The 21,310-nt window shown below is 30.7% G+C and overlaps 2 protein-coding genes and 1 long non-coding RNA gene across 14 annotated transcripts; 1 reads left to right on the forward strand and 2 right to left on the reverse strand.

The window, feature by feature from the left end:
• Positions 1–2,315: 2,315 nt before the first annotated feature.
• Positions 2,316–11,627, reverse strand: LOC107367073 (uncharacterized). Of its 2 annotated transcripts, XM_089269543.1 has the most exons (4): positions 11,355–11,627; positions 10,779–10,952; positions 5,104–5,322; positions 2,316–4,180 (listed from the first exon to the last, which is right to left on the reverse strand). In XM_089269543.1, exons 1-4 carry the CDS (start codon positions 11,398–11,400, stop codon positions 3,960–3,962), a joined length of 660 nt encoding a protein of 219 aa, XP_089125669.1. In that variant the 5' UTR covers positions 11,401–11,627; the 3' UTR covers positions 2,316–3,959. The 2 variants fall into 2 exon arrangements, with proteins under 2 accessions (XP_089125669.1, XP_015790228.1); XM_015934742.3 differs by lacking the exon at positions 10,779–10,952.
• A 1,079-nt stretch (positions 11,628–12,706) lies between these two features.
• Positions 12,707–15,584, reverse strand: LOC107367066 (ATP-binding cassette sub-family F member 2). Its single transcript, XM_015934733.3, has 4 exons — positions 15,173–15,584; positions 14,334–15,037; positions 13,393–14,109; positions 12,707–13,314 (listed from the first exon to the last, which is right to left on the reverse strand). The coding sequence occupies exons 1-4, from the start codon at positions 15,468–15,470 to the stop codon at positions 13,195–13,197; spliced, it is 1,839 nt and encodes a 612-aa protein (XP_015790219.2). The 5' UTR covers positions 15,471–15,584; the 3' UTR covers positions 12,707–13,194.
• A 930-nt stretch (positions 15,585–16,514) lies between these two features.
• LOC107367067 (uncharacterized) lies at positions 16,515–20,989 on the forward strand. 11 transcript variants are annotated; one of them, XR_016200093.1, is made up of 7 exons: positions 16,515–16,741; positions 17,035–17,620; positions 17,690–17,729; positions 18,433–18,911; positions 19,201–19,546; positions 19,978–20,325; positions 20,397–20,989. It is a non-coding gene; the product is annotated as an uncharacterized LOC107367067 (long non-coding RNA). The 11 variants fall into 11 exon arrangements; XR_016200089.1 differs by lacking the exon at positions 17,690–17,729 and adding an exon at positions 17,731–18,022; XR_016200090.1 differs by lacking the exon at positions 17,690–17,729 and adding an exon at positions 17,731–18,022 and having other exon boundaries at positions 17,035–17,390; positions 17,459–17,620; positions 19,978–20,989.
• The last annotated feature ends 321 nt before the right edge of the window (positions 20,990–21,310 follow it).

Genomic DNA, 21,310 nt, shown 5'->3' on the forward strand with positions numbered 1-21,310 from the left:
AATTTTTTCCCCAAAATTTCATTCTCATAAATAATTCGCTTTCAAGAGAAACCCAATTTTTGCATTTCAAAACTGTTCAATCAATTTACACGTTCAAAACTAATTAACATTGAATTTGAATATAAAATGGTGAAAATGATTAAATTGTAAAATTGGAAACTAATTTGCAGGGAAATGCAGAAACGTTTGAAATTTCAATTCCTTAATTTAGGTGACAATTGAAGAGAAACTTTGAACCGGAAAACTGAATTATGGTGTTAATATTGCTGATGAAGATGAAAATTGCAATCTAATTGTAATAATCTTTTGCTTCGTTTTTTTTTGCTGTGACTTTACCAGAAAGTGCAAAAAATAGCAAAAATAGGTTTACCATGAACGATGAGAATGAAACATTTTTCAGCTTTTAGTTCTTCTTTAATCTTCCTTTTCTTCTGTCATTTTTATCCATTTCAAATCTTTCAAGCTTCTCATCCTCATCCTAATCAACTCCTCCTTTCAGTGTAAGTTAATTGTCACTGAAAAAAAGAGAGTCTAAATTGAACAATAAGTTTCATTGATTAAAGTTGCGGTTTCAAGTGAAACTTTATTTTTGTAAAAATGTTAACCTCCGCTCTTTGAGTCTCTTTTACTTCATCTAACCTACACAATTACATTTAATCAAGTTAATTGATTAATCCAAATCAGATTAGTATTTTTGTTTTTCCAACTCATCACAATTAACAATTGATTGTCATCATTTTCATTTCTATCTCTTTTTGTTCACCATTTTTCTTGAAATTTTTTCCCTTTTTTTCTTACACTTAACTTACATTCTGGAAAATGATGTTGGCGAGGCAAGAAATTATGGTCAATTACAATCAATGAAATTGATTATTAGTTGATTGTAACAGGTTTGTAACAATTGATTGAAACCAATTCAACTAGAAAGTTATTTGCTGTTGGTAATGTTTTTCAAAAAAGTGATCAATTGTCATCCATTTTTGGTTAGAAACTTGTTTGCTTTTTGTTTTTACCCAAAATTTTGGATCAAATGAACAATCAACTTTCCAGTGTAAATTGTTAATATTAAGGTTGTTCAGTTTAGAAATTGTTGCAATTAAATTGCTCATTCATCGAGATGAACCTTAATATGCTATTTTGATTAATTGAACTTGAAGGTAACTAAAAGAGTGTTAATTGTCTTCTGTCAATTTGTATTGACAATAAGTTGAATAGCAAACCAGAAAACAACAGCTTTTTCACTTGACAAGTTGAAACAAGTTGCTTTTGTTGTATTGATCAAATGCAATTAAAGGTAGAGAAAAATAATTGTTGGTATTAATCAAGATTAATATGTATTTGTGTGTATGCAGATATTAAGTTAATTGTATCAAGTTACAAACAATTAATGGGTTGTTAATGGATACTAACAAAGGTAAAGAGAGAAAAGGTTTGCCTTTTTGGTTTCTTGGTTTACGCTGTGAGAATCTGGTTTTGGGTTAACCTTTCGGTTAACTATGACTAAATGTGAAAATGTAAAATATGTGAAACCAATCCTATTAATAATGAAACCAAATATGATTACAATTAACTCTCTTCATCTATCAGGTATCAAAATGGTGTATTAATTTAATGAACCATGAATTAAAAAACATGAACCAATCAATTGTGTGGTTAACAAAATTTGACAACAAATCAAACGTTCAATGTTTCCGGGAAAAAACAAGAGATGGCAATGGAGAGAAAAGGAAGAGACCAAAGGATTGTTTCAATGATAATCAGTGATGAACAATCATGCAAATGACAAGGTTACAGATTCCTGTTGTGATCATGAAAAGCAACACCAGAAACCATCAAAACAAATGAAAAGGAAAACAAATGAATGGCAAAAAAGCAACACAACAACAACCAATCGACAAATGATTAGAGTAAATCTGATTTAAGCCTTTTTTTCTGGTTGACCTTAACTGTTGACTATCTTTTTTTTGATTGGTTTGATTGATTTGGATCAATTTAGGAATCACCTTGAGGCGGTTGTCTAATTGTTTATTTGAGGATGAAATTGGGTAAAAATGTTGATTATTGGTTAAAACAAATAATCCTAATCATCATCATCTGGTTGCCTTTATAATTGCATTACTATTGATAGGATGAAACCTTTACTTGTTTAATAGCTCATCAATCAAAATGGTTGATTAGGCTTAATCAGTTGAAAGAATACAAGTTTCCGTTTCTAATTGTGAACAATTACAAACAAACAAATATCAACGGTAATAATTGATGCTTTTTTTATATTAAACATTGAAATTAACTTTTTCCATTAATGTTAATAATCATTTCTTTGAGAGTATCAAAATCAAAGTTGCTCATTTAAATACCAATTTAACAAGATTTGGCTGCAAGATCAATTGTAAATGTAACTAAATGTAACTTTAACAGCTTGATTATGAGGCTAACAATCAAAACAACATCCTACAATTTACTGTTTTTCATCAACTCTTCAAACTTGCAAATTCCTATTCCAACTAAACATTATCATTTCATTTTTTTTTCTTGGCTCCTCTCAGATTCAATGGTTACATTTCTTGAATTATTCAGTTGCTTATCGTAATCATCATCATTGTAATCAACATAATCATCATCATCTTTTTACTCTTCAAATTCTTGCAGTTGCTTCTTTTTCTGTTCATCTTTTTCACCATTCTATTCCATGACAAATGCTGATGTTATCATAGGAAGATGATGATGATTAACTAAACAGTCTCCTCCTTAAACTCCTCCTGATTGCGATGAGATTCATCAAGATGAACATTATCATTCAATTTAATCATCACTTTATTGAGTTTAAGCAGGTTTTACGGTTCTCCTGCCATCTATCTTTGTCTCAACTTACTTTGCTTGTCACATGTTTTGTTAACAATTGAAATGCTTTTTTCCTTCTCTTTTGGTTAACTTATTTTAATTTTGTTTTTAAATTATCATCTTAAATCATCCTAATTAGTATTATCTTCATCATTAAAGTCTATCTTTAGCTAACTGTTTTACAACCATTTTGTCATCTGGAATGTTTAACTTGGATATTTTAAAGTATGGTTTACTTGAAATGTCTTTTTGTTTCTTTTTAGCTACACTTTTCTCTTAAACATTATCTTTGATTTAACAAATTGTCAGCCGGTTTTATTAATCATCAATACATTCCAAGATGCTTCCAACTGTTCATGTTTACTCACTGTGTACATAATGAACATGAAATTAATATTTAAAGCGTCTCATTTGCGAAATGAAATGCTTATTAATGTGTGTAAACTTTTTTTCTATATGAATCTCTGGGTAAAGGGATGATTACCAGAAAATGAAGCCAATTTCAATGCAAAGGATATGAAAATTTTAAGCACTTCACAGTTATTACATTGCTCATTTCAAATTCATAACTTTTGAGTCCATAATTTGTTGATGAATAACCAGTTATGGTGATATTTTGTCATATTTTTTCTGGTTCTTTTCCCATTTTCCCGTTGCTGCTGCAAGAGGCAATAGCTTTTCGCTTTTCCTTTTCACCAATTTCAACTATTGATTTAATTAGACAACTATAAAATCGTCAGTCCCATTCAAATTATGTTAATTATTTATGAAATTATTTCACTTTAATTGATTTATTGTCCGTTGCAATATAATTACATTTAATTTTCTTCGCTCATGAAATTGTAAATTACATTGAATGAATGAACCTTTTTAAAAATGAAAAGCAAACCTAGAAAAGGTTTTCTTCAAATTACAATCAATTTGTGGTTACATTTTTTTGTCTCGGCAGTTTTAATGTTCAAATTTAGTTAATTAATTGATACAATTCCATTAAATCTAATTCAGTGTAATCGAATTTCTGCTTGTTTTTATATTAAAGGTTAGGAAAACCATTAAAGAAATGCTAAGAAATGGACAGAAATGTACGAACAAAAGGAAATTTCGTTTTTCTCTAGTCACTACATTAAATTGATTATGCTAACTATTAACATGGTAACTGTCGATATTAAAGTGGCCAAGTAGTTAATTTGTAAGTTGTCCGAACCATTACACAGCTCAGCGCGACATGAACATTCCACTTTTGAGATTCCCAATGAACCAGATTTTTTGTGACATCCAGGTACTTCAGAGGCAGCTTTATAGTAACCACAGGAGCGATGAATCCTTTGCTCGCCATCAACTGAAAAGCAACAATATTTAGACTAAATGATTAAACAAACTCATGATTAGCAAAACTGTAAACATTGTCAATCAACGGAATCCATCAAAGTTGCTAAACATTCAATATTGATTAACCAAACAAACGCCAACTTGTTAACTTTCATCTTAAGTGATCTTGTAAAGCAAAGTTGTTTGAAAAGGTGTAAACAAGCTGTCAATACAAGCAGCTTTGAGTAAATTAAATCATCATTTCACTGAATTTCTTGAATGGATAACCTTCATTATAAACATTTTTCATGTGCTTTACTTACCATTTTGAAAAATCTCTTAATTAATTACCAACTAAATCAACATGCAAGTCAAGCTATATTGAATTTCACTTGTAACTTGACTAAAAGTCTCATTTTCCTCTCAGTTTTCATATCGATTTCATTAAGCTTTCAGAAATTGATTAAACACTGAATAAATTAACCATTTGTTGTGTCGATGAAATGAAAATTTAACCTGAAAAGGAATTGAATTTCAATTGAATTACAACCATTGTAAATATCTCAATCAAAATAGTCTTTTCATTTCCTCTTTTCACTGCCTTTCTTTAATACAGTTAACACACACACACACCTAAAGGGTTTCAATGTGAAATCATAATGACAACAATTAATGATCATAAAAACATTAAGATTAATCCAATCCAATTTATCTGTGAAGGTTAAACTAAATGAAGGTTATCCTTTGATTGTACCAAAGCAACCAGTTATTAGTTAATTGCAATTGTAATAAAATGAAAACAAAAAACTGGGTAAACCTAAAGTTGCCATTTCTTAACAATCTTAATGGCCAAGTGAATCGGTTAAATAATCAAGTCAATTGTTTGATAAAGAATAAATTGATGGACATTAATGTTTAACCGTTAATTAACAATTGATTATTGTCAATACAAACCAGTTTGAACAACTTTACGACATATTGAAGCCCAACCTAAACCAGGGACTCGATCGACACCCGCTGAAAGGCTGTTATTGGCTTCGACAATAGTCTTAATCATTTGATCACAATCCTTTAAATATTTATCTCTTTCTGGTCCAACATCAGGCGGAATGAATGGTGTTGTACAATAAGGATCAACAATTGAATTACAGGTATAGCACCTGAGACTGTAAACTATCGAGAAAAGGGAGAGAAAAACAATTGAAATGAGAAAAGATTTGGTTACAGTTAAAGTTAACCATAAAAATTGATGAGTGCGAAATTGTTTGTTCAATTGATTATTTAAATAGACAATTAAACGGTTCAAAAATGTTTACCCAACATTTACCCAATAAGAAGAGGAATAACCAGAAAACCAATAAATCAAAATACAGGTTAAGTTGTAATAAACAAGAAACTAGAAGACAATTGATCCTATCGACTTACCTTTATTGTTTTGTCTTTGACTAACCTTTTGACTATTGAGTTAAACAATCTGATTGTGATCAATATTGATGAGAAATTGCGAATTATTTGAAATTGTTTTTACATTAAAAGCTTGATGGACTTCGATGAAATCATGATTACAATCACAATTTTTTGAAATTAATTATTAATTCTTTACATTAAATTTTCACTTTTCCTGTTATCAATCAATTTATCATTTTCAGATCATTTTCATCATTTCTGTGAAATGAGTCTGTAATAGATGAAGATGAAAATTGAGGATAAAAATGTTGAAATAATAAAATTGTGACTAAAAAAGGCTAAACTAGTTTCGTCTAATCAGTTTTGTAAACTCTTGTTTCCTTTTTTTCAGGTTTAATATCATGAATCATGATGATGTTAGTGATAATGATTGTCAAAATCCTTGAGCATTGAAACAAGTTGCGAGAAAAGTGAAAACTTGAAATATTGAAAATGAAAAGAGGAAAATTGCCTTTTCTTAATTTTACCAGAAAATTTTGTAACCAAATTGATTCAAAATTTCAACGTCAATCCATATTGACTAAATATATCAAATGTATTACAATTGTCAGACTAATAATCAGTAAATTGTACTTTCAATTTGAAATAAAAGTAAATTGAAATTGAAATTGAATTTACACTTGAAGTGATAAAACCGGTTATCAAGCATTTAGCATAGTTGAATGATTCATATTTGTATTAATAGCGTTAATTGTAATCAACATTGTACGAAGAGAAGTGCAATTTAAATGAGAAACAAGGAATCAGACAATGTGCTTGTTAAGGAAAGGGAAAAATTAATTATTCTGATGACGATATTCATGTTGAGATGAAGCTGTTCATTACCAACAACTAATTGTAAGTGACTAGCCTTTAGTGATTAATGTATTCAATCCAGAATTTTAGATTAGCCATTTCAGGTGATGAGATTGTCTGGGTTGATTGAAACGTTAAATTATTAATTTGATTTAGAAAATAAAAAAACAAATTTTCTAGTTTTTCAATTCTTTTTTTTGTCATTTTCAAACTTCCACAAGATTACAATATTTTATAATAACTATATTGTTATTAAAATTGTATATAAATTATTGTTTTAAATAGATTTGAATGTATAATTGTTGGTGTTGGTGAAGTTGGATGGAGTTTGAATCCCTTTAATTGGTTCCGGGATTGACAGAGATTTAGTGATGAAAAAGGTAAAGAAGGAAAAAACTAAAGTCAAGATTGAATAAGAGTAATGATGAAGAATGATGTTCATCGAGAAACATGGTTGATTCAAATACGTGATTCAGTAATTTTTTTTCATTGGCTAATAAAAACAGATGTAATGCAAGACAAAATTTAGGTTATTCAATTCCATCATGAACGCTAATAAAAGGTAATGATATTAATAGAGATAATAAATAGTCCAAGAAAAATAATAATAATAATTGTAATGATAATTGTACGAGACAAGAAAATTAAAGTAAAATTCCTAATAAAATGGTTCATAATTTTGCCCTTTTTGCATCACATACATTTTCAATTGCCAATTGACAGATCACATGAAATAAGGAAAAGAAACAAATCGAAGTGAACAATTTGTAAAAAATTAGAGCAAGAATTGAAATTGATGAGAATGTAATTAGAAAACAATAAGATTTGAAGAAATACAAAATATGCATTTGCAAGTTGACAAGAAATGTGATTAGACACTTTTTTTAGAAAAAAAACATTCTGAGTTACAATGATGGGATGAAGGGAAAAGGCGAGTAAATCAAATGCAATTTAGTTTAATCTAAATATGAATCTGATTTAGCCTCTGAATTAGCATCCAAAATACTGTGTCAGTCAAGGTGATTTAGCAACAAAAATTTGTGAAACCAAGTCTAATCAATGGTTTGGTAAATTTTGGTGAAAATTGTTTGAATAAAGGAGTGAGTTTGAGGCGATTTGAGATACGGTCAAAGGGAAACAGGTAAAACAGCATGAGTTAAATGATAAACATAAATGGGAGTGATAGAGAGATGGTAAAGATGAGTAGAGCTGAAGATTGGAAGATGAGGAGCAAAAAGATATCATCGACTAGCCCAAGAAGACAACCATGAAAAAAAATTTGTGTGAGTGTTTTGTAAACACTAGTTGAGGGTTGGAATAGGAAGTTACAAGATGATTTAACAAGGATTAATTTTGCGATTACACAAGGCAAATTACAAGGACATTTCAAGTTGGTGAATGATTAAAAAGATTAATTTTGATGATAGAGTGAGGCTGTTGGTGCTGATGATCATGATTATGAGGATGAGAATGATGAAAGTATACAAACACAGAGACACACAAGGAAACAAAAATTGGTAAATATATTGATTATAGTGAGAATGGTTTTCAAGTGAAACTAGCAAGACGGGAAAAATGAACAATTTAGTGGCGTATTAACATTGTAAATTGAGTTGTTGTAATGAAATTTTTGCCGAGCCAGATTGAGAGGCGAGATTGAAGACAAATGGTTAAGAAAAGTGAATGGTTAATATTAATAGCGGAAAGAGGAAGTTTTAATTGAACAAATCTCAAGTTAATTTGTTCAAATTAGTAAGCTGGTGTCTAAAATTTTCTGGTTTCCCGCTTTGCGTCCCACATGAAAACATATGGAGGGTAAGTTTGAGGAGGAAAATGAGCTAAGGGTGTGGATAAGGGGAGGAAAGTGATTAGGTTGTACCTCTGGTTAAAATGGTATTGCTGTTAGCAATGATAGCAATAGAGATAATGTATTAGCTGAATAATACATTGGGAACACATAAAGGTTTGTTTGTTTGAATACGTTTTGTTTCATCACATTATGATGGTTAATCGATATTAATTGTGAGGAATGAAAATGTGATTAGAAGTGTTAAATAAGTTTAGATGAAAGTAAACTCATTTGTACCAAAAAAAATTGGTGATTCTCGTCTTTGTCATTTTTTCTTTTCCATGATAAATAATTGATAGAAAAAAAAGGCACAAATTATATGTTTAAAACTAATATGGTGAAGAGTGAAATTGGAATGACAATTAGTATGGGAGGAAAAAGAGTGATCGCCTATCAATTTGAAAATGAAACAAAACGACTTCGAATCGACCTTTTAATGAAATTTTCATTTCATCAATTGTTTATGAAGTTTGACTTGAAATTAGCCTTTTGTGATCCATTCATTACTGGTTAATTTTCCTGAGTAAATTAATTTTTAAGACAATTTTCTGTCTTAAAGATTATTCTTTGGTCCCTTTTAAGGTAGATTTTTTACAATCAGATCTATTCTTGTTGGTCCTAATTTTTAGCCTTTCTGGAAGCAATTGATTTTTCCCTGAATTTCAGGTTAACCAATTGATTGGAGAAGATAAAATTTGAAGAAAAAAATGCAAGAACGAAAAATTTTGTGACAATTTATCAATTTCTTGATAGACTGTCTTGGAGCAAAAGAGAGGGTTAAGTATTTTTGGAATGATATGGGAATGGTAGGCGTCAAATGATTGCTCCTATGAGAAGGCGGCGGTCAAAATTAAGGTGAACATGATTGTGAATGATGTTGTGACCATCGAATGGGTTAGATAGGGTGAAGCATTACAAGCATCAGTTGCACAATGGCAGGAGACTATTTTAAGTCCGTTTGTTCCTACGCGAGTGGTACATCGGTTATCATCGGATCTGGATTCCTCTAAATATCCACAAGTTCGTATCACTCGGACATTTCCTTCAACTAAGTAGCAGCAATTGAATAGTGAAGCAGCAGCAATAAGAGAAACCAAATTGATTGTATATGAAAAAAGAGAAGGAAAATTAGTTAATAATTGATCAATAGAAAAGTTAATTTAAAAAAAGAAATGAATAGGTAATTACAGAGAAAGTAGTTAATAAAGCTTATTAATTATTCTTGACTTGTTATTAAACTGTTACTCCTTCAGTTTGATTGTGTTTTACTTTTTTCATGGTCAACAATGGGTTACGCGCATCCAAATTATCATTGTATGAACAAATTTGGTTAATTTTTGTTTTGAATCAAGTTGAAAGTCACCTTCACTTTTTTGCTTCCATTCATATAATTCAATGATCATTCAGGTTTTTTTTTTCATCTCTATTTGGGTTAACTTAAACTAAATAAAATTGATGATGAACAATAAAGTTTTACCTTTAAACTATTACTATTATTGATTATTATTATTATAACAATCATAGTTGTGTAAAAATAAAGCAGAACAAGAACAGGTTCAAGCTTATCTAAGCTAATCTACTGTTGTTAGTTTGGTCATGATGATAATGATGTTACAATTGTTGTATTAAATTTACTGAAATATTGAAATATACTCAGCATTTTTCAGATTCACCAACGTGTTTAACTTGGCAAAAAGTGATAATAAATGGGTAAAATTAAAGAGCAAAAGTGATTGATTGCAATCATTTCAATATTTGTGCATATTCATTGAAAAGTTTAACTCAGCGGATCAATAGGATAATATGATTTTACCAGAAGTTATTCAAGCAGATGAATATTAGGGGAAAGGAAACAAGGTATTATACCAGAAATATTGGTTCAATTTAGGGTGCAATAGAAAGTAGACTAAATGGAAACACAATTGAATATTGAAGTTTTCATGGAAGAAGAAGATGAAAAGAGGTCATCAATGGCCAACAGAGTGGAAGAAGAGGGGTAATGATGATGATAAGAAATGATATTTGTGAGAAAATGAAAAAAGATATGAAAAGAGATGGACTTAGTCAATCCTGGTTAATGATGGATGAGAAACCTTGCAAGTTAAGGGTAAACATTGATCGGAAGTTGATCTTGTAAGTAAATGCATTGAAACAATATGAGATGGACTTGGTTGCAGATAAAATTTGTGAAAGCAAACAAATCATAAATCATTGTTTATCACTGAAAAGTGATGAAAGCTGTAATTGATGGAGATAATTAGTTGACTAGAAGATAATAAACTCGCTGAAAGGTAAACAAAATGGATTGAATCAATTTTTGCGCTTTTCAATAAACCTTTTTTTTGCCCATCGTTGTAACCGAAACCCATTGTTGAAATGAAAGTAGATAAACTTTAAGGTTAGTTGAAGGAAAAAAGGTATTCAAATTAGCTCTAAGTGGTGATGTTAATAAGCTTTTTTGATCACTATTGTTTCCTGTTTTCTTGAGTAGTTGATATTGTTTGGAAGTTAATATTACTTTTTTCTATTATTTTCCGGCAAAATTGAGTTGTCTTATTGCCATACATGTTTCTGATCATCTCGTATTTAGGGCTAGCTGAGCAGTTCATTTTTGCAAAGGGTTCCATTAAGAATGGATCGCTACAAGCAGCATTTATAGATGATTTGCAATCCCAACATTCCAATGAGAAAACTGTGAATGAAAAATTCATCAGGTTATATGGAAAAAGAAGAAAGAAGAAAAGATTGAAATAAAGAAAAAAAAAGATGACAAATAAAAGGTTGTATGAGAAAAGAGAGAGAGAGAGAAAAGAGCGAAAACGGGAAAGAGAGGGAAAAAAGGTCCTCTCTCTTTTCTTACACCCCCAACAGCCGAGCCCAAAAAAGAAATGGATTCAAGCTTCTGTACATGTTGACTGTGCATGTATAGAGTATGCAGTGTATGTATTCAGTGTATGCATTCAGTGTATGTATTCTGAATAAATGTGTGAATATATTTATGTACTGTTTCCCATCTTCAAGTATTGATGGATATAAAATTTTGAAACCATTGAAACTATTAGGGTAAATTGATATGAATAAAGTTTCCACTTACCAGTTGAGAGTTCAATCAATAATACGATTACTTTTAGGGTATTCATTTAGAGTTGAGATTTTTTTTACTTGAGAGTCTCTTGAAGTTAATATTACACAAAATTAAGCACAGTTTATAAATATATCAGAAACAATATGTAGATATTTATATTAAGATATAAATGTTGAAGATGGAGAAGTTTCTTTGTTTGATAATTAATTAAAGTGAAGGTAGAAAACAAATTAAAACAAATTGTTGAACATGTTTTTTTTAATCGGCAGTGACTGAAAAACAACTGAGCTAATAATGTATGGAAACTCCTGAAAAAAAGGTTCAATTCAAACAGTGAGAGAGAAGAGAATTGATAACTTAGCTGAGCTTGGCTTGAGCCAGCTCGAGCTACACAGCCATTTAATGGCTGCTTATGGCTTGATTTGCTTTTAATCCAATAAAATTAACTAAATGATTATATTTCTTGGTTTAAGCAGAAATTTAAAATTGGCCGTTGGCAAGTGTGAAATATTCAAATTTTTCTCGCTAGAGTTAAATTAAGTTACTTAAAAATTTTTAACTCGAATCAGCTTAAGCTGCTTAGCTCACTTCAGCTCAACTTATAAATAGCTTAGTTTGACTGTCTTCGGTATCTAGTCACGATTAATGTTTCATGTTTTCACGTTAATTTTTCATTTAAAAATATGTTCGGCATCATTTTTTGTTTATATTTTACTAGTGTCGGTGCCCACAATTTAGCCGCAAATAAACCAACGAACGCGTCATATAATGTAACCCCGTCATCTTTAGCTGTCGATGGAGATCCGTATACCTGTTACCTGTCAAAAGACGAAAGATATAATTTTTTTCAAGTTTTTCTTGGACGAATTCATCTAATTAGTTCCGTGCAAATTCAACTGGAAGAAGAAAAGCTTGAAACCTACAAAAGAATTTCTCCCGGAATCTCCGAAGTCTGGATAACAATTAGCAAGAATAAACATCACACTCGTAAATGTAGTCCCTTTCTGGAGTTTCCCAGGAGTTTAATGAATTTTACATGCGACCCACCATTGGAAGGTTCGACTATAATGATAAATATGATCTCGAAAAGACCGAATAAAATGGTTCTGTGTGAAGTTAATGTTGAATCTCCAGAAGTTGAGTTGATCAATTTAAATTCAACTCTCAGTCCACTTCAGATCCGTCCAGAAAAGTCTCAGTCATCATCGGAATTCACTCCAAGAAGCTTAGATGATGGAATATTCACTTTTTGTATTTATATTTTAGTGATTGCCCTTTTACTTTTTACAATCATAGAAGGTTTTATTATAATTCTAAGACGCTGATATTGTATTGTTTCATCGATAATTTTGTACATTAAATTATTTTTTTACTGAAGACAACTTAATTTTATTTGATTTACAAAAATATTTTGCTTGGTAATATTGAAGAAGATAGACGAGAGATAGAATATTCCGTAATGGTAACCTTTACTTGTATTGATTGAACAAGTCGATAGTGCCATTGAACCTATGCTTTGATAATTCAAAATTGACTAGTAAAAAAGCGCGCTAACAAAATTTAATTATTCAATGTTTGCAAATTCAAAATTTATAATCTCACTGTCGCGATTGATTTGGTGTAATCTAACAGTCAAATGGAGATTTCACACAAACAGAATTATCTAATCAATGAATATAAAAATACAATTGTCTTAAATTGAGTGCAATTCGAAGATTCGAGCATGAGTAATTCAACATTGAAAGCGAGAATCCGATCATAGAGATTTTGAAAGTTTTTTTTCAAGCGTGAAGACGAATGAAATATTTTATTGATTTAAACGGTTTCCCGTTTAGTGTCATGCATCACATCATTCAGGTCTGACATTTTCTTTCATAATGCGCTTCTTAAGATGTTCCTTGTAAGCTAGAATACCCTTAGTCCATTTGGTGACAGTTTGGTTTTCACAAATCCAAATTTCTTTAGCAACCTAAATTGAAAATAAAAAATGCGTTAAATTTAAATATAAGCAAATGAAGGATTCGAGATCGAAGAAAAAAATGTTTACCTGACTGATAAGCCTAAAGTCGTGACTAACAAGCATCAAACCACCATCGAAATCGTTGATAGCATCAGCAAGAGCATCAATTGTTTCAATATCCAAATGGTTAGTAGGTTCGTCCAGAAGCAACATGTGAGGGACTTGCCAAGCTAACCAAGCAAATACAACTCTACAACGTTGACCATCTGATAATTGTCTAATTGGACAGATTTGTTGACGACCTGTTAAACCATAGCGACCGATAATTTTTCTCATTTCTTCTCTTTCCTTTACCTCTGGAAATGCTTTCAACATGTAGTCTAATGCTGATAAATCCAGGTCTAACAGTTCATGAAGATGTTGATGATATCGGCCTAACCGTAGATGAGAATTTTTACGAATAAGTCCATCATTGGGAACTAATTCTCCATAAATCAATTTTAAAAGGGTTGATTTACCGGCTCCATTGGGACCAACTAAAGCTATTCTCGAGTCAAGATCAACTCCAAACTCAAGATTTTTGTAAATCCATGGTCCGTCTTCCTTATAACGGAAGGACACGTTTTGAACCATTATCACAGGCGGAGGTATACCTCCACAAGACGGAAAGTAAAATGTCAACGTTTTATCTGAAACTACTTTTTCTGTTAATCCTCCAGCAACCATTTTAGCTAAAGTTTTTTCTTTACTTTGAGCTTGTCGAGCAAGTTTAGCACTTCCATGACCAAAGCGAGCTATATATTCCTACAAAATAAAATGAAAAATTTAATTAAAATCCTGCTTGATAAATGTAAACCCTTTTAATGCAAAGATAAGAGGTCAGTTTAAAATCGCTTCACCGTTGTAAGCACAGCAAGTAATGAACAAAATTAGTATTAGGTAAACTACGAGCTCAGACTCGGCATCCAATTCATCATTATATAATAATATACACATATATATGAACAACAATGGAATTTTTTACTTACTTTCATGTGAGCTATTTGAGATTGTTCCCAATTGTAACGTTTCATTTGATTTTCCAGCAGTTCTAATCTGGTTTTAACGAAGGCATCATAGTTACCACCATAATAGTGCAACTTTAGGCTATAAAGATGGATTATATTAGTACAAACGCCGTTCATGAAATCCTGGGAATGAGAAACCATAACTAATATCCTTTTGTAAGTTTTCAATTCTTCTTCAAGCCAGACACAGGCATCCAAATCAAGATGATTAGTTGGCTCATCAAGAAGTAAAAGATGTGGTTTAACATAAAGGGCCCTTGCTAAGGCGATTCTCATACGCCAACCTCCAGAAAAATCTTTACAAGCTTTAGCTTGCATTTCTTTATCGAAACCTAGACCATGAAGAATATATGCTGCTTTTGCTTGAGCTTTATCAGCGCCAATTTCATCCAATCTTTCGTAAATATCCATCAACTGATCTTGAGATTCCTCATCATCATTTTGAATTAGCTCTTCAGCCAGCTTTTCCAACCTTGCCCTTTCTTGATCAACATCTAAAACTGCCTCCAGAGCTGACTTATTAGAGGGAGGTATTTCACGAGTTAAATGATAAATATCGATTTGTTCAGGAATAGGGATTTCTCTTTTTCCGATTGCTGCTAAAAGAGTACTTTTACCGGAACCATTCAAACCAATTAGACCATAACGACGACCACAATTGAGTTCTGAAATAGAACGAAAAAATGAGAGAATAAGATTTTTTTCAACAAACAAAAATAACTTCAAAAGGGAATCACAATTGAAATTAAAGTTGGATATGTATTAATAATCAGATTACTTGTATAAACGAATAAACTAACCTAATTTAGTATCAGTCAAAATTTCACATCCATGAAATGTTAATGAGAAATTATCAATCTTGATATCTCTGGATCTAGGATGGACTCCAAGAACACCAGTACAGGAACGGTATTCGGCATTTAGGTCCATGTCTCTTTCGATTTTCTTAATAATCTCTTCTTCATAATTACCATCATCGCCTTTACCAGAATTTGTAACACCATTAGTTTGAGGAGCATCAGCTTTCTTGGTACCTTCTCTTGCTTTGGCTTGTTCCTTTTTTTTAGCTTCACGTTTCTTTTTACTGTCAGACGGCATATTGATTAACTAAGGAAAGAAAACAGTTAATTCAACAAAATATAATAAACGAACAACCGAGAAACACCGAAAGGTGCAATTAAATTCACAATTAATTAAACAAAACTAACACAACCAAAATTTAACAAAACGTATCGAAGCATGGGCCCTAACATGCAACAATCGTAGTATAGTAGCACCATCTAGAAGAAACCGATTCAACAACAATAAGGCGAGTAATTCAATTTCTTAAATTATCTCATCAATAACAATTTATTAATTGTTGAATCTAAAATTAGAATTTATTTCTTCTTTTGAAAATTAAAAAACAATTTTGACAAGATCCTACTTGGAACAAAACTTAAAAACTAACTGAGGTCAGTAGAAAAGATGATAAAAACCAAAAGACCAATGTTTTTTGGTTAATCTCAACAATTGTCATCAATTTATAAATCCATTCATTTTAAAAATGTTAGTAAAATTACTATTCAGAGTAGAGATAGAAAGTGTAATTTAAATCACGAACCTACAAATTCAATGTTACCTCCATTATAAACGAATTTCAAATAATCGCGTGTCGATTTAGTCCATGACATGGATCATCTTGAGTTTAATTTATCTAATTGGATCGATTATGTAAAGGTAAGAATTATTTGAATCAAATTATGGTTAGTTAACGATGCATAGTTACAGAAAAATTATTTCAAAATTACTTTCTTACCTTTTACAAATTGCTGCCTCAGTCATTTTACGGGAAAACAATTTCTCCAATCAAACATATTGGCTGAAGCAACTCGTCTGGAAGTTCAAAGGTGAGCCTCCAAACATCCTGTGTTTAAGATTGACCATGTAAATTGGCTTTAACTGATTTAATTAATTGTAAACTATGAAGGAAATAACATTTTATCATAAACAGTTAAGATGAACTACAGAAAAAATATTTTGTTTATTTGTTATTGTCAATGCTGTTAACTGTTTGCACCAAAGATTAATATAATCTTTGGTTTGCACAGCCGATAACAGTGAATAAAAAATACTTAAGATGGAGCCACTAGCCACAAAAAAATATTCGTGTTGAGGATTAGAAGAGATTAACGATGTAAATGAGAAATGATGATGATGATGAAAAGTAATTAACAGTGTAATTAATCAATTCACCCTACATTTTTCATGAAATGTTTGTTTGTTGAAAGAGCATGACAAAAATTTTCTTGTTAAAAGGCTTAATCAGTAAATATTGTGTTTTTTTCTTCCATTGTTGGTTTACTCGTTCTTCACAAAATTAACAGAAGGTAACTATTTAAATTATTTTTTCCATATTTTAAGGTAATCTAATACAATTTTTGCTCTTGTCCTTTGCTTCAATATTGTTAATTCAATTGAGCTTGGCTTGATTCTATTTATATACTCAATATTAACGGGTCAACTGTAATTTTAGCAAAATATTGTGTTAGGCATAATCTTACATATAGACTCTTTGTTAATGATCTTTATCAAGCAACTGACCGTGTTAATGATCTTTTGCTAATTATGAGCTACTAGCTTTTTCTCATTTTACATCAATTTTTCAATTTATCTTTTTTAGCTTCTTAAACTACTCAAATGGCTGGTCATTTAATATCAATGAACAGATTAATCTATTAATGATTTGGACAATGGAAACCTAAAAACAAGCCACATAACTGCGTCATCTATAGTTACCAGCTTTACCACATGGCAATTTGCATAGAATTAACATTTTCTCTTTCTGTTCACTTTGGTGTCAAGACAATGGAACCAGGCTTAAGATTTCAAGGGTTAATAGCAGTCATTCATGAGGCCAGTAAATTATCCACAACTAAGCCTGTTAACCAATCTCACTGTTCAAAAAAAGGATCCTTCAATGATAGTCAACTAAAATAGGATAAATCTTGCTTTGTTGACATGGACCCACTTGGCCAGGTGACTGCCACTAATTAAACCATGTTTAACCATCAACCTTAACACCTTTACTTTGTGACCCAAAACAGTAATTTATGTAATCCTGTTGAATCCATTTATGCGATTGTTTTGAAGCCGGTATAGCCTGAGATGACTTGGAAATGGGCTTTATCAAAGCTTAAGGAATTTGCCATCCAGTTAATATAATATGTACAACACAGGAATGGAATCTTGAGTTTATCAAAGCAAAGGTAATTATTTACATACTCTATAATATATCTATGTAATCAGTTAACTTTTCAAACTGTTAATCAATGAAGTTCTATTTTCTTGTTTCTCATCCCCCTCTTTTCTAGAAAAGTGAGTAAAAAATGATTTCAAATTATGGTGAATGAAGCTGAATCCATCCTCAAACATTTCTCCCTTTGATATGCTGTTACCGTTAATGGTTATGCTCATTATGAAGAGTGTGATGTTGATTATGATGATGAGACAACCACATTATGTGATCCAGATTAATGCGCTAAGATAATGGTTTTATTTTCCACATTTCGGGTCAATGGATGTGTAAATGAATAAATAAATGAATGAGTTAAGTTGGGGTGAGAATCATTTACACCAAAGGTGAAATATAAAAGCCAAAGAATTTCAAGGTAAAATGCTTGATAATAGTAATAATAATAATAGCAATAGTATTATTATTATAGTTACTATTGCCACAGCTACTACTACTACTGTTATTTGTAGATTAACAAAATAACAGTAAACTACTAAAAATTATAAAATAATTGTTCAACATATCAGAAGTAAATGATTCCTTGTTCATATTACCTTTTTTTACTCATTATCATCATAATCATTATAAATTCATCTTAACATCATTACCTTCTTTTTTACCATTTATTCCTATTTTTACACAGAGTTGAGTTAAATAGGAGATGGAGAGATCCTTTTAACTTGATAAATGAGCTGATAATTTGAAATCATTTCAAGAGGCAATGTTTAACATTGTTTAGAAGTTAACTGTACTAACTTACGCAATTTTTCATTCTATTTTTTTCAGGCTCTTCCAAAGCTTTCCAATATATTGGAGGGATTGAAATGAGGATTTACTTGAATGGATTGGGCCAACATTTTTATTATCATCTAACCTCAGCCAAATCAAGTCATTGTATTTAACTGCAAGACCAAGGAAATAAAAAGAAACAAGTAGACAAAAAAATGTCAAACCATCGGACTTTCACAAAGCAGGACACTCAGTGGACAAGTCAAAATTAAGAAAGATAAACACTAAATAGATAAAGGAGTGACAACAACAAAAAGCTTTCCCTTTTTTTCTCCGAGATTGTTTCTTCTTCTTCCACAACTTCTCCTTTTGATGATTGCCATAAATCAACCGGAAGCAACATCCATTACAGTATCAAGATTGAAATTTGTGTCTCATCACTGAATTAAACAACGATTCAGTCTCTCCTTCTCTCCCTAGTTTCATTTCTATCCATACAACTTCATATCAACCTCATAAGCGCATATCTTTGTCGTGTGAGTTACTCTTCTTTCCTTGCCCATCTCCTTTTCATAGGCCTAATCTCTTTTACTTCTCGTGCACGAGTTTTTATTCCTTTTTCATATTCCTTTTTTTTCTTCATCTAAAAGCCTAATTCGCACTTCCCTCTCCATAAATCAAATCGGGTTAGGTTTTCTTATGCACGCAACCTTCTTCTTCTTTCTTCTTCTCCCTTTGGCTGTTCTTTTTTTTCATCTTTTTCCATTATTTTCAGACAATTCTGCCTTCTATAGAATTCTTTTTCTTCTTTTTTTCATTTTACAGGCTCTAAAGAAAGTTAAAAGCTCTTAAAGAGAGGGAAAGTCTTCCATGAAAACAAAGCAACACAAAGAGGAAAAAGAAGCAACACCAATGTAATCACCATTATAATTGGCTTGTTTATATCGATGATGATATTGTTGAAAGAGTTGGAAAGGTCAAACGGCTAACTAAAGAAATCGAGAGAAAAGGGAAAAAGAGAAGGAAAAGTTTATTTATTTACCAAAACCAAAACACTGTGTTTTATTAACAATTACAACACCAACAAACAGCAATCAACAATCAACAACATTAACTTATAATGGTCTTGGATGTTTAACTAGTCTACACCAAGAAAAGATAAATTTGCCAGGTTAAAAGTCAATTTTTTCCTTCATTTAACCCTTCACATCTTTAGTAGTTGTAATAATACTATTGCCTGCTATTCCAGTGATGATAATAATATTATTAGTTACAACTAATATCTTCAAATCAGACAACAATTGAAAGGTTAATAATCTTTTCACAATTAAGATTACTGTTTATTTTGATATTATTTTGTTTTCCCTTGAGAAAGCAATTTAATCATCTTTTATTTTTACCTAGCTAAAAGGTAAATCGAGTAAAGATCAAGTGTTAGCTGAATGTTGAACTAATCACACCAAGAATTGATTAGAAATCATTAACTAATAATACAACCTTTTAGTATCAAAAAATATTTTGATGGATGTTATGGTTAAACGCAACCAATTCAACCTTTGAACCCAATTCTCATCATTTTTTATTTTTTCTCTTCCCAATTAGATCATCATCTTCATCATCACTCTCACCAAAACTATTACAATTCAACAGAGTCATTGATCATCTCAACCAACATTATTATTAATTCATTATTTTTTTCAACATTTTTTTTCTTTAATACATTGATTTACAAAGTACACTTTACATGCATTTCAATGTTAACCAATTGATGCATGTTAAAGTGATAAAACATCATTTAAATCAATTGAAGGACATAATAAATGTTGAAAAATTTAATTATTCACAATCGGATAATGATTAATATTTTAATTCAATGTTCATCTAAATGAACATTGAGTGAGAGAAGACGAATTGAAAAGAAAGAGAAGATTTTTATGTGAAATAAATGATGTAAACTTGTTAAACTGTTATTGATATAATCATTAATATTATTGATGAGTATCTTTTATCTTCCCATTTAGCTGCAGCTTTCAATGTTAAGCGCTACTCTGCCAACCAAAAGGATAACTGGATCTATTATCATGATAATCTGTTAATCAACTTGCTTTTACTGATTAATTGAATCATGGTTGGTCTCTTGATTGCAAAGGAAACCCGTCTGTTTATTAATAAACTTTCAAGCGTAAAACAAAAGACAAGGAAATTGAAAAAAGAAACGAAAAGAAAATCAATTTTTTCATTTTACATTTTTCTCTGAATAAATTATTAAATGCAACTGGCAAAGTAATTTATCAATTGTGATGTTGATTTAGACATTGAAAGAGCCATTTGATTGAAATTACATGGAAAGTCGATCAAAATTTTCTCCCTTTTTCTGCTTCTATTTTATTATATGGATAAATCTACAAACGTCTCAAGAGCTTTTCATCATATCTTCATTTTCATCTTAATGTAACCTTTTCCCCTTCATCTTGTTTCATTGCCTGACAAGAATCCGAATTGAACTTTTATATATTCAGGTGAAAATGCGGTGAAATTAGTCCCAAATCATGTTTGGTTTTGTTTGATTATTACTATTAAATTGATTTTACTGTTGCACTTTTTTCATTTAAAAGCAAACAACATGGAAACTTAGTTCATTTTAATTCAATTGGGAAAAACAAAATGCTGATAAATTGAACTTTCAGAGATTTCTTTGAATAAGAATTGAAGAGTTGCATGAGCAAAGGGAAAGAAACTAAAACTCAGGAATGAATAGTGGGAGGTTTAATTCCTGCCTTTGATCAATGCCAATGAAAAACAAGACAAAAGTTCATATGAAGATAACCTGAAGATGTTGAGATGCAACAAAAGAAACAACAAAAAGTGCAATTGAAAACAAAAACTAATAACTTTTCTTTAAACTGAAAAGGCAAGAATGAAAATGGAAAAGGAG

The sequence above is a fragment of the Tetranychus urticae genome, chromosome 3 (genome assembly GCF_039701765.1).
Source record: "Tetranychus urticae isolate SD_2017Ah chromosome 3, NJAU_TeUrti_SD_1.0, whole genome shotgun sequence".
Lineage (NCBI taxonomy): Eukaryota > Metazoa > Arthropoda > Arachnida > Trombidiformes > Tetranychidae > Tetranychus > Tetranychus urticae.

What these genes read in the sequence shown, in the direction of transcription:
- LOC107367073 (XM_089269543.1), bottom strand. Translation starts at nt 11,400, where the DNA reads ATGAATACCCTAAAAGTAATCGTATTATTGATTGAACTCTCAACTG. An exon ending in ATTGATTGAACTCTCAACTG is followed by an intron (nt 10,953 to 11,354) that starts GTAAGTGGAAAC and finishes TTTCATTCACAG; the next exon opens with TTTTCTCATTGGAATGTTGG. An exon ending in TCGTAAAGTTGTTCAAACTG is followed by an intron (nt 4,181 to 5,103) that starts GTTTGTATTGAC and finishes GTTGCTTTTCAG; the next exon opens with TTGATGGCGAGCAAAGGATT.
- LOC107367066 (XM_015934733.3), bottom strand. Translation starts at nt 15,470, where the DNA reads ATGCCGTCTGACAGTAAAAAGAAACGTGAAGCTAAAAAAAAGGAACAA. An exon ending in TTTGACTGATACTAAATTAG is followed by an intron (nt 15,038 to 15,172) that starts GTTAGTTTATTC and finishes GTTCTATTTCAG; the next exon opens with AACTCAATTGTGGTCGTCGT. An exon ending in ACTTTAGGCTTATCAGTCAG is followed by an intron (nt 13,315 to 13,392) that starts GTAAACATTTTT and finishes TTTTCAATTTAG; the next exon opens with GTTGCTAAAGAAATTTGGAT.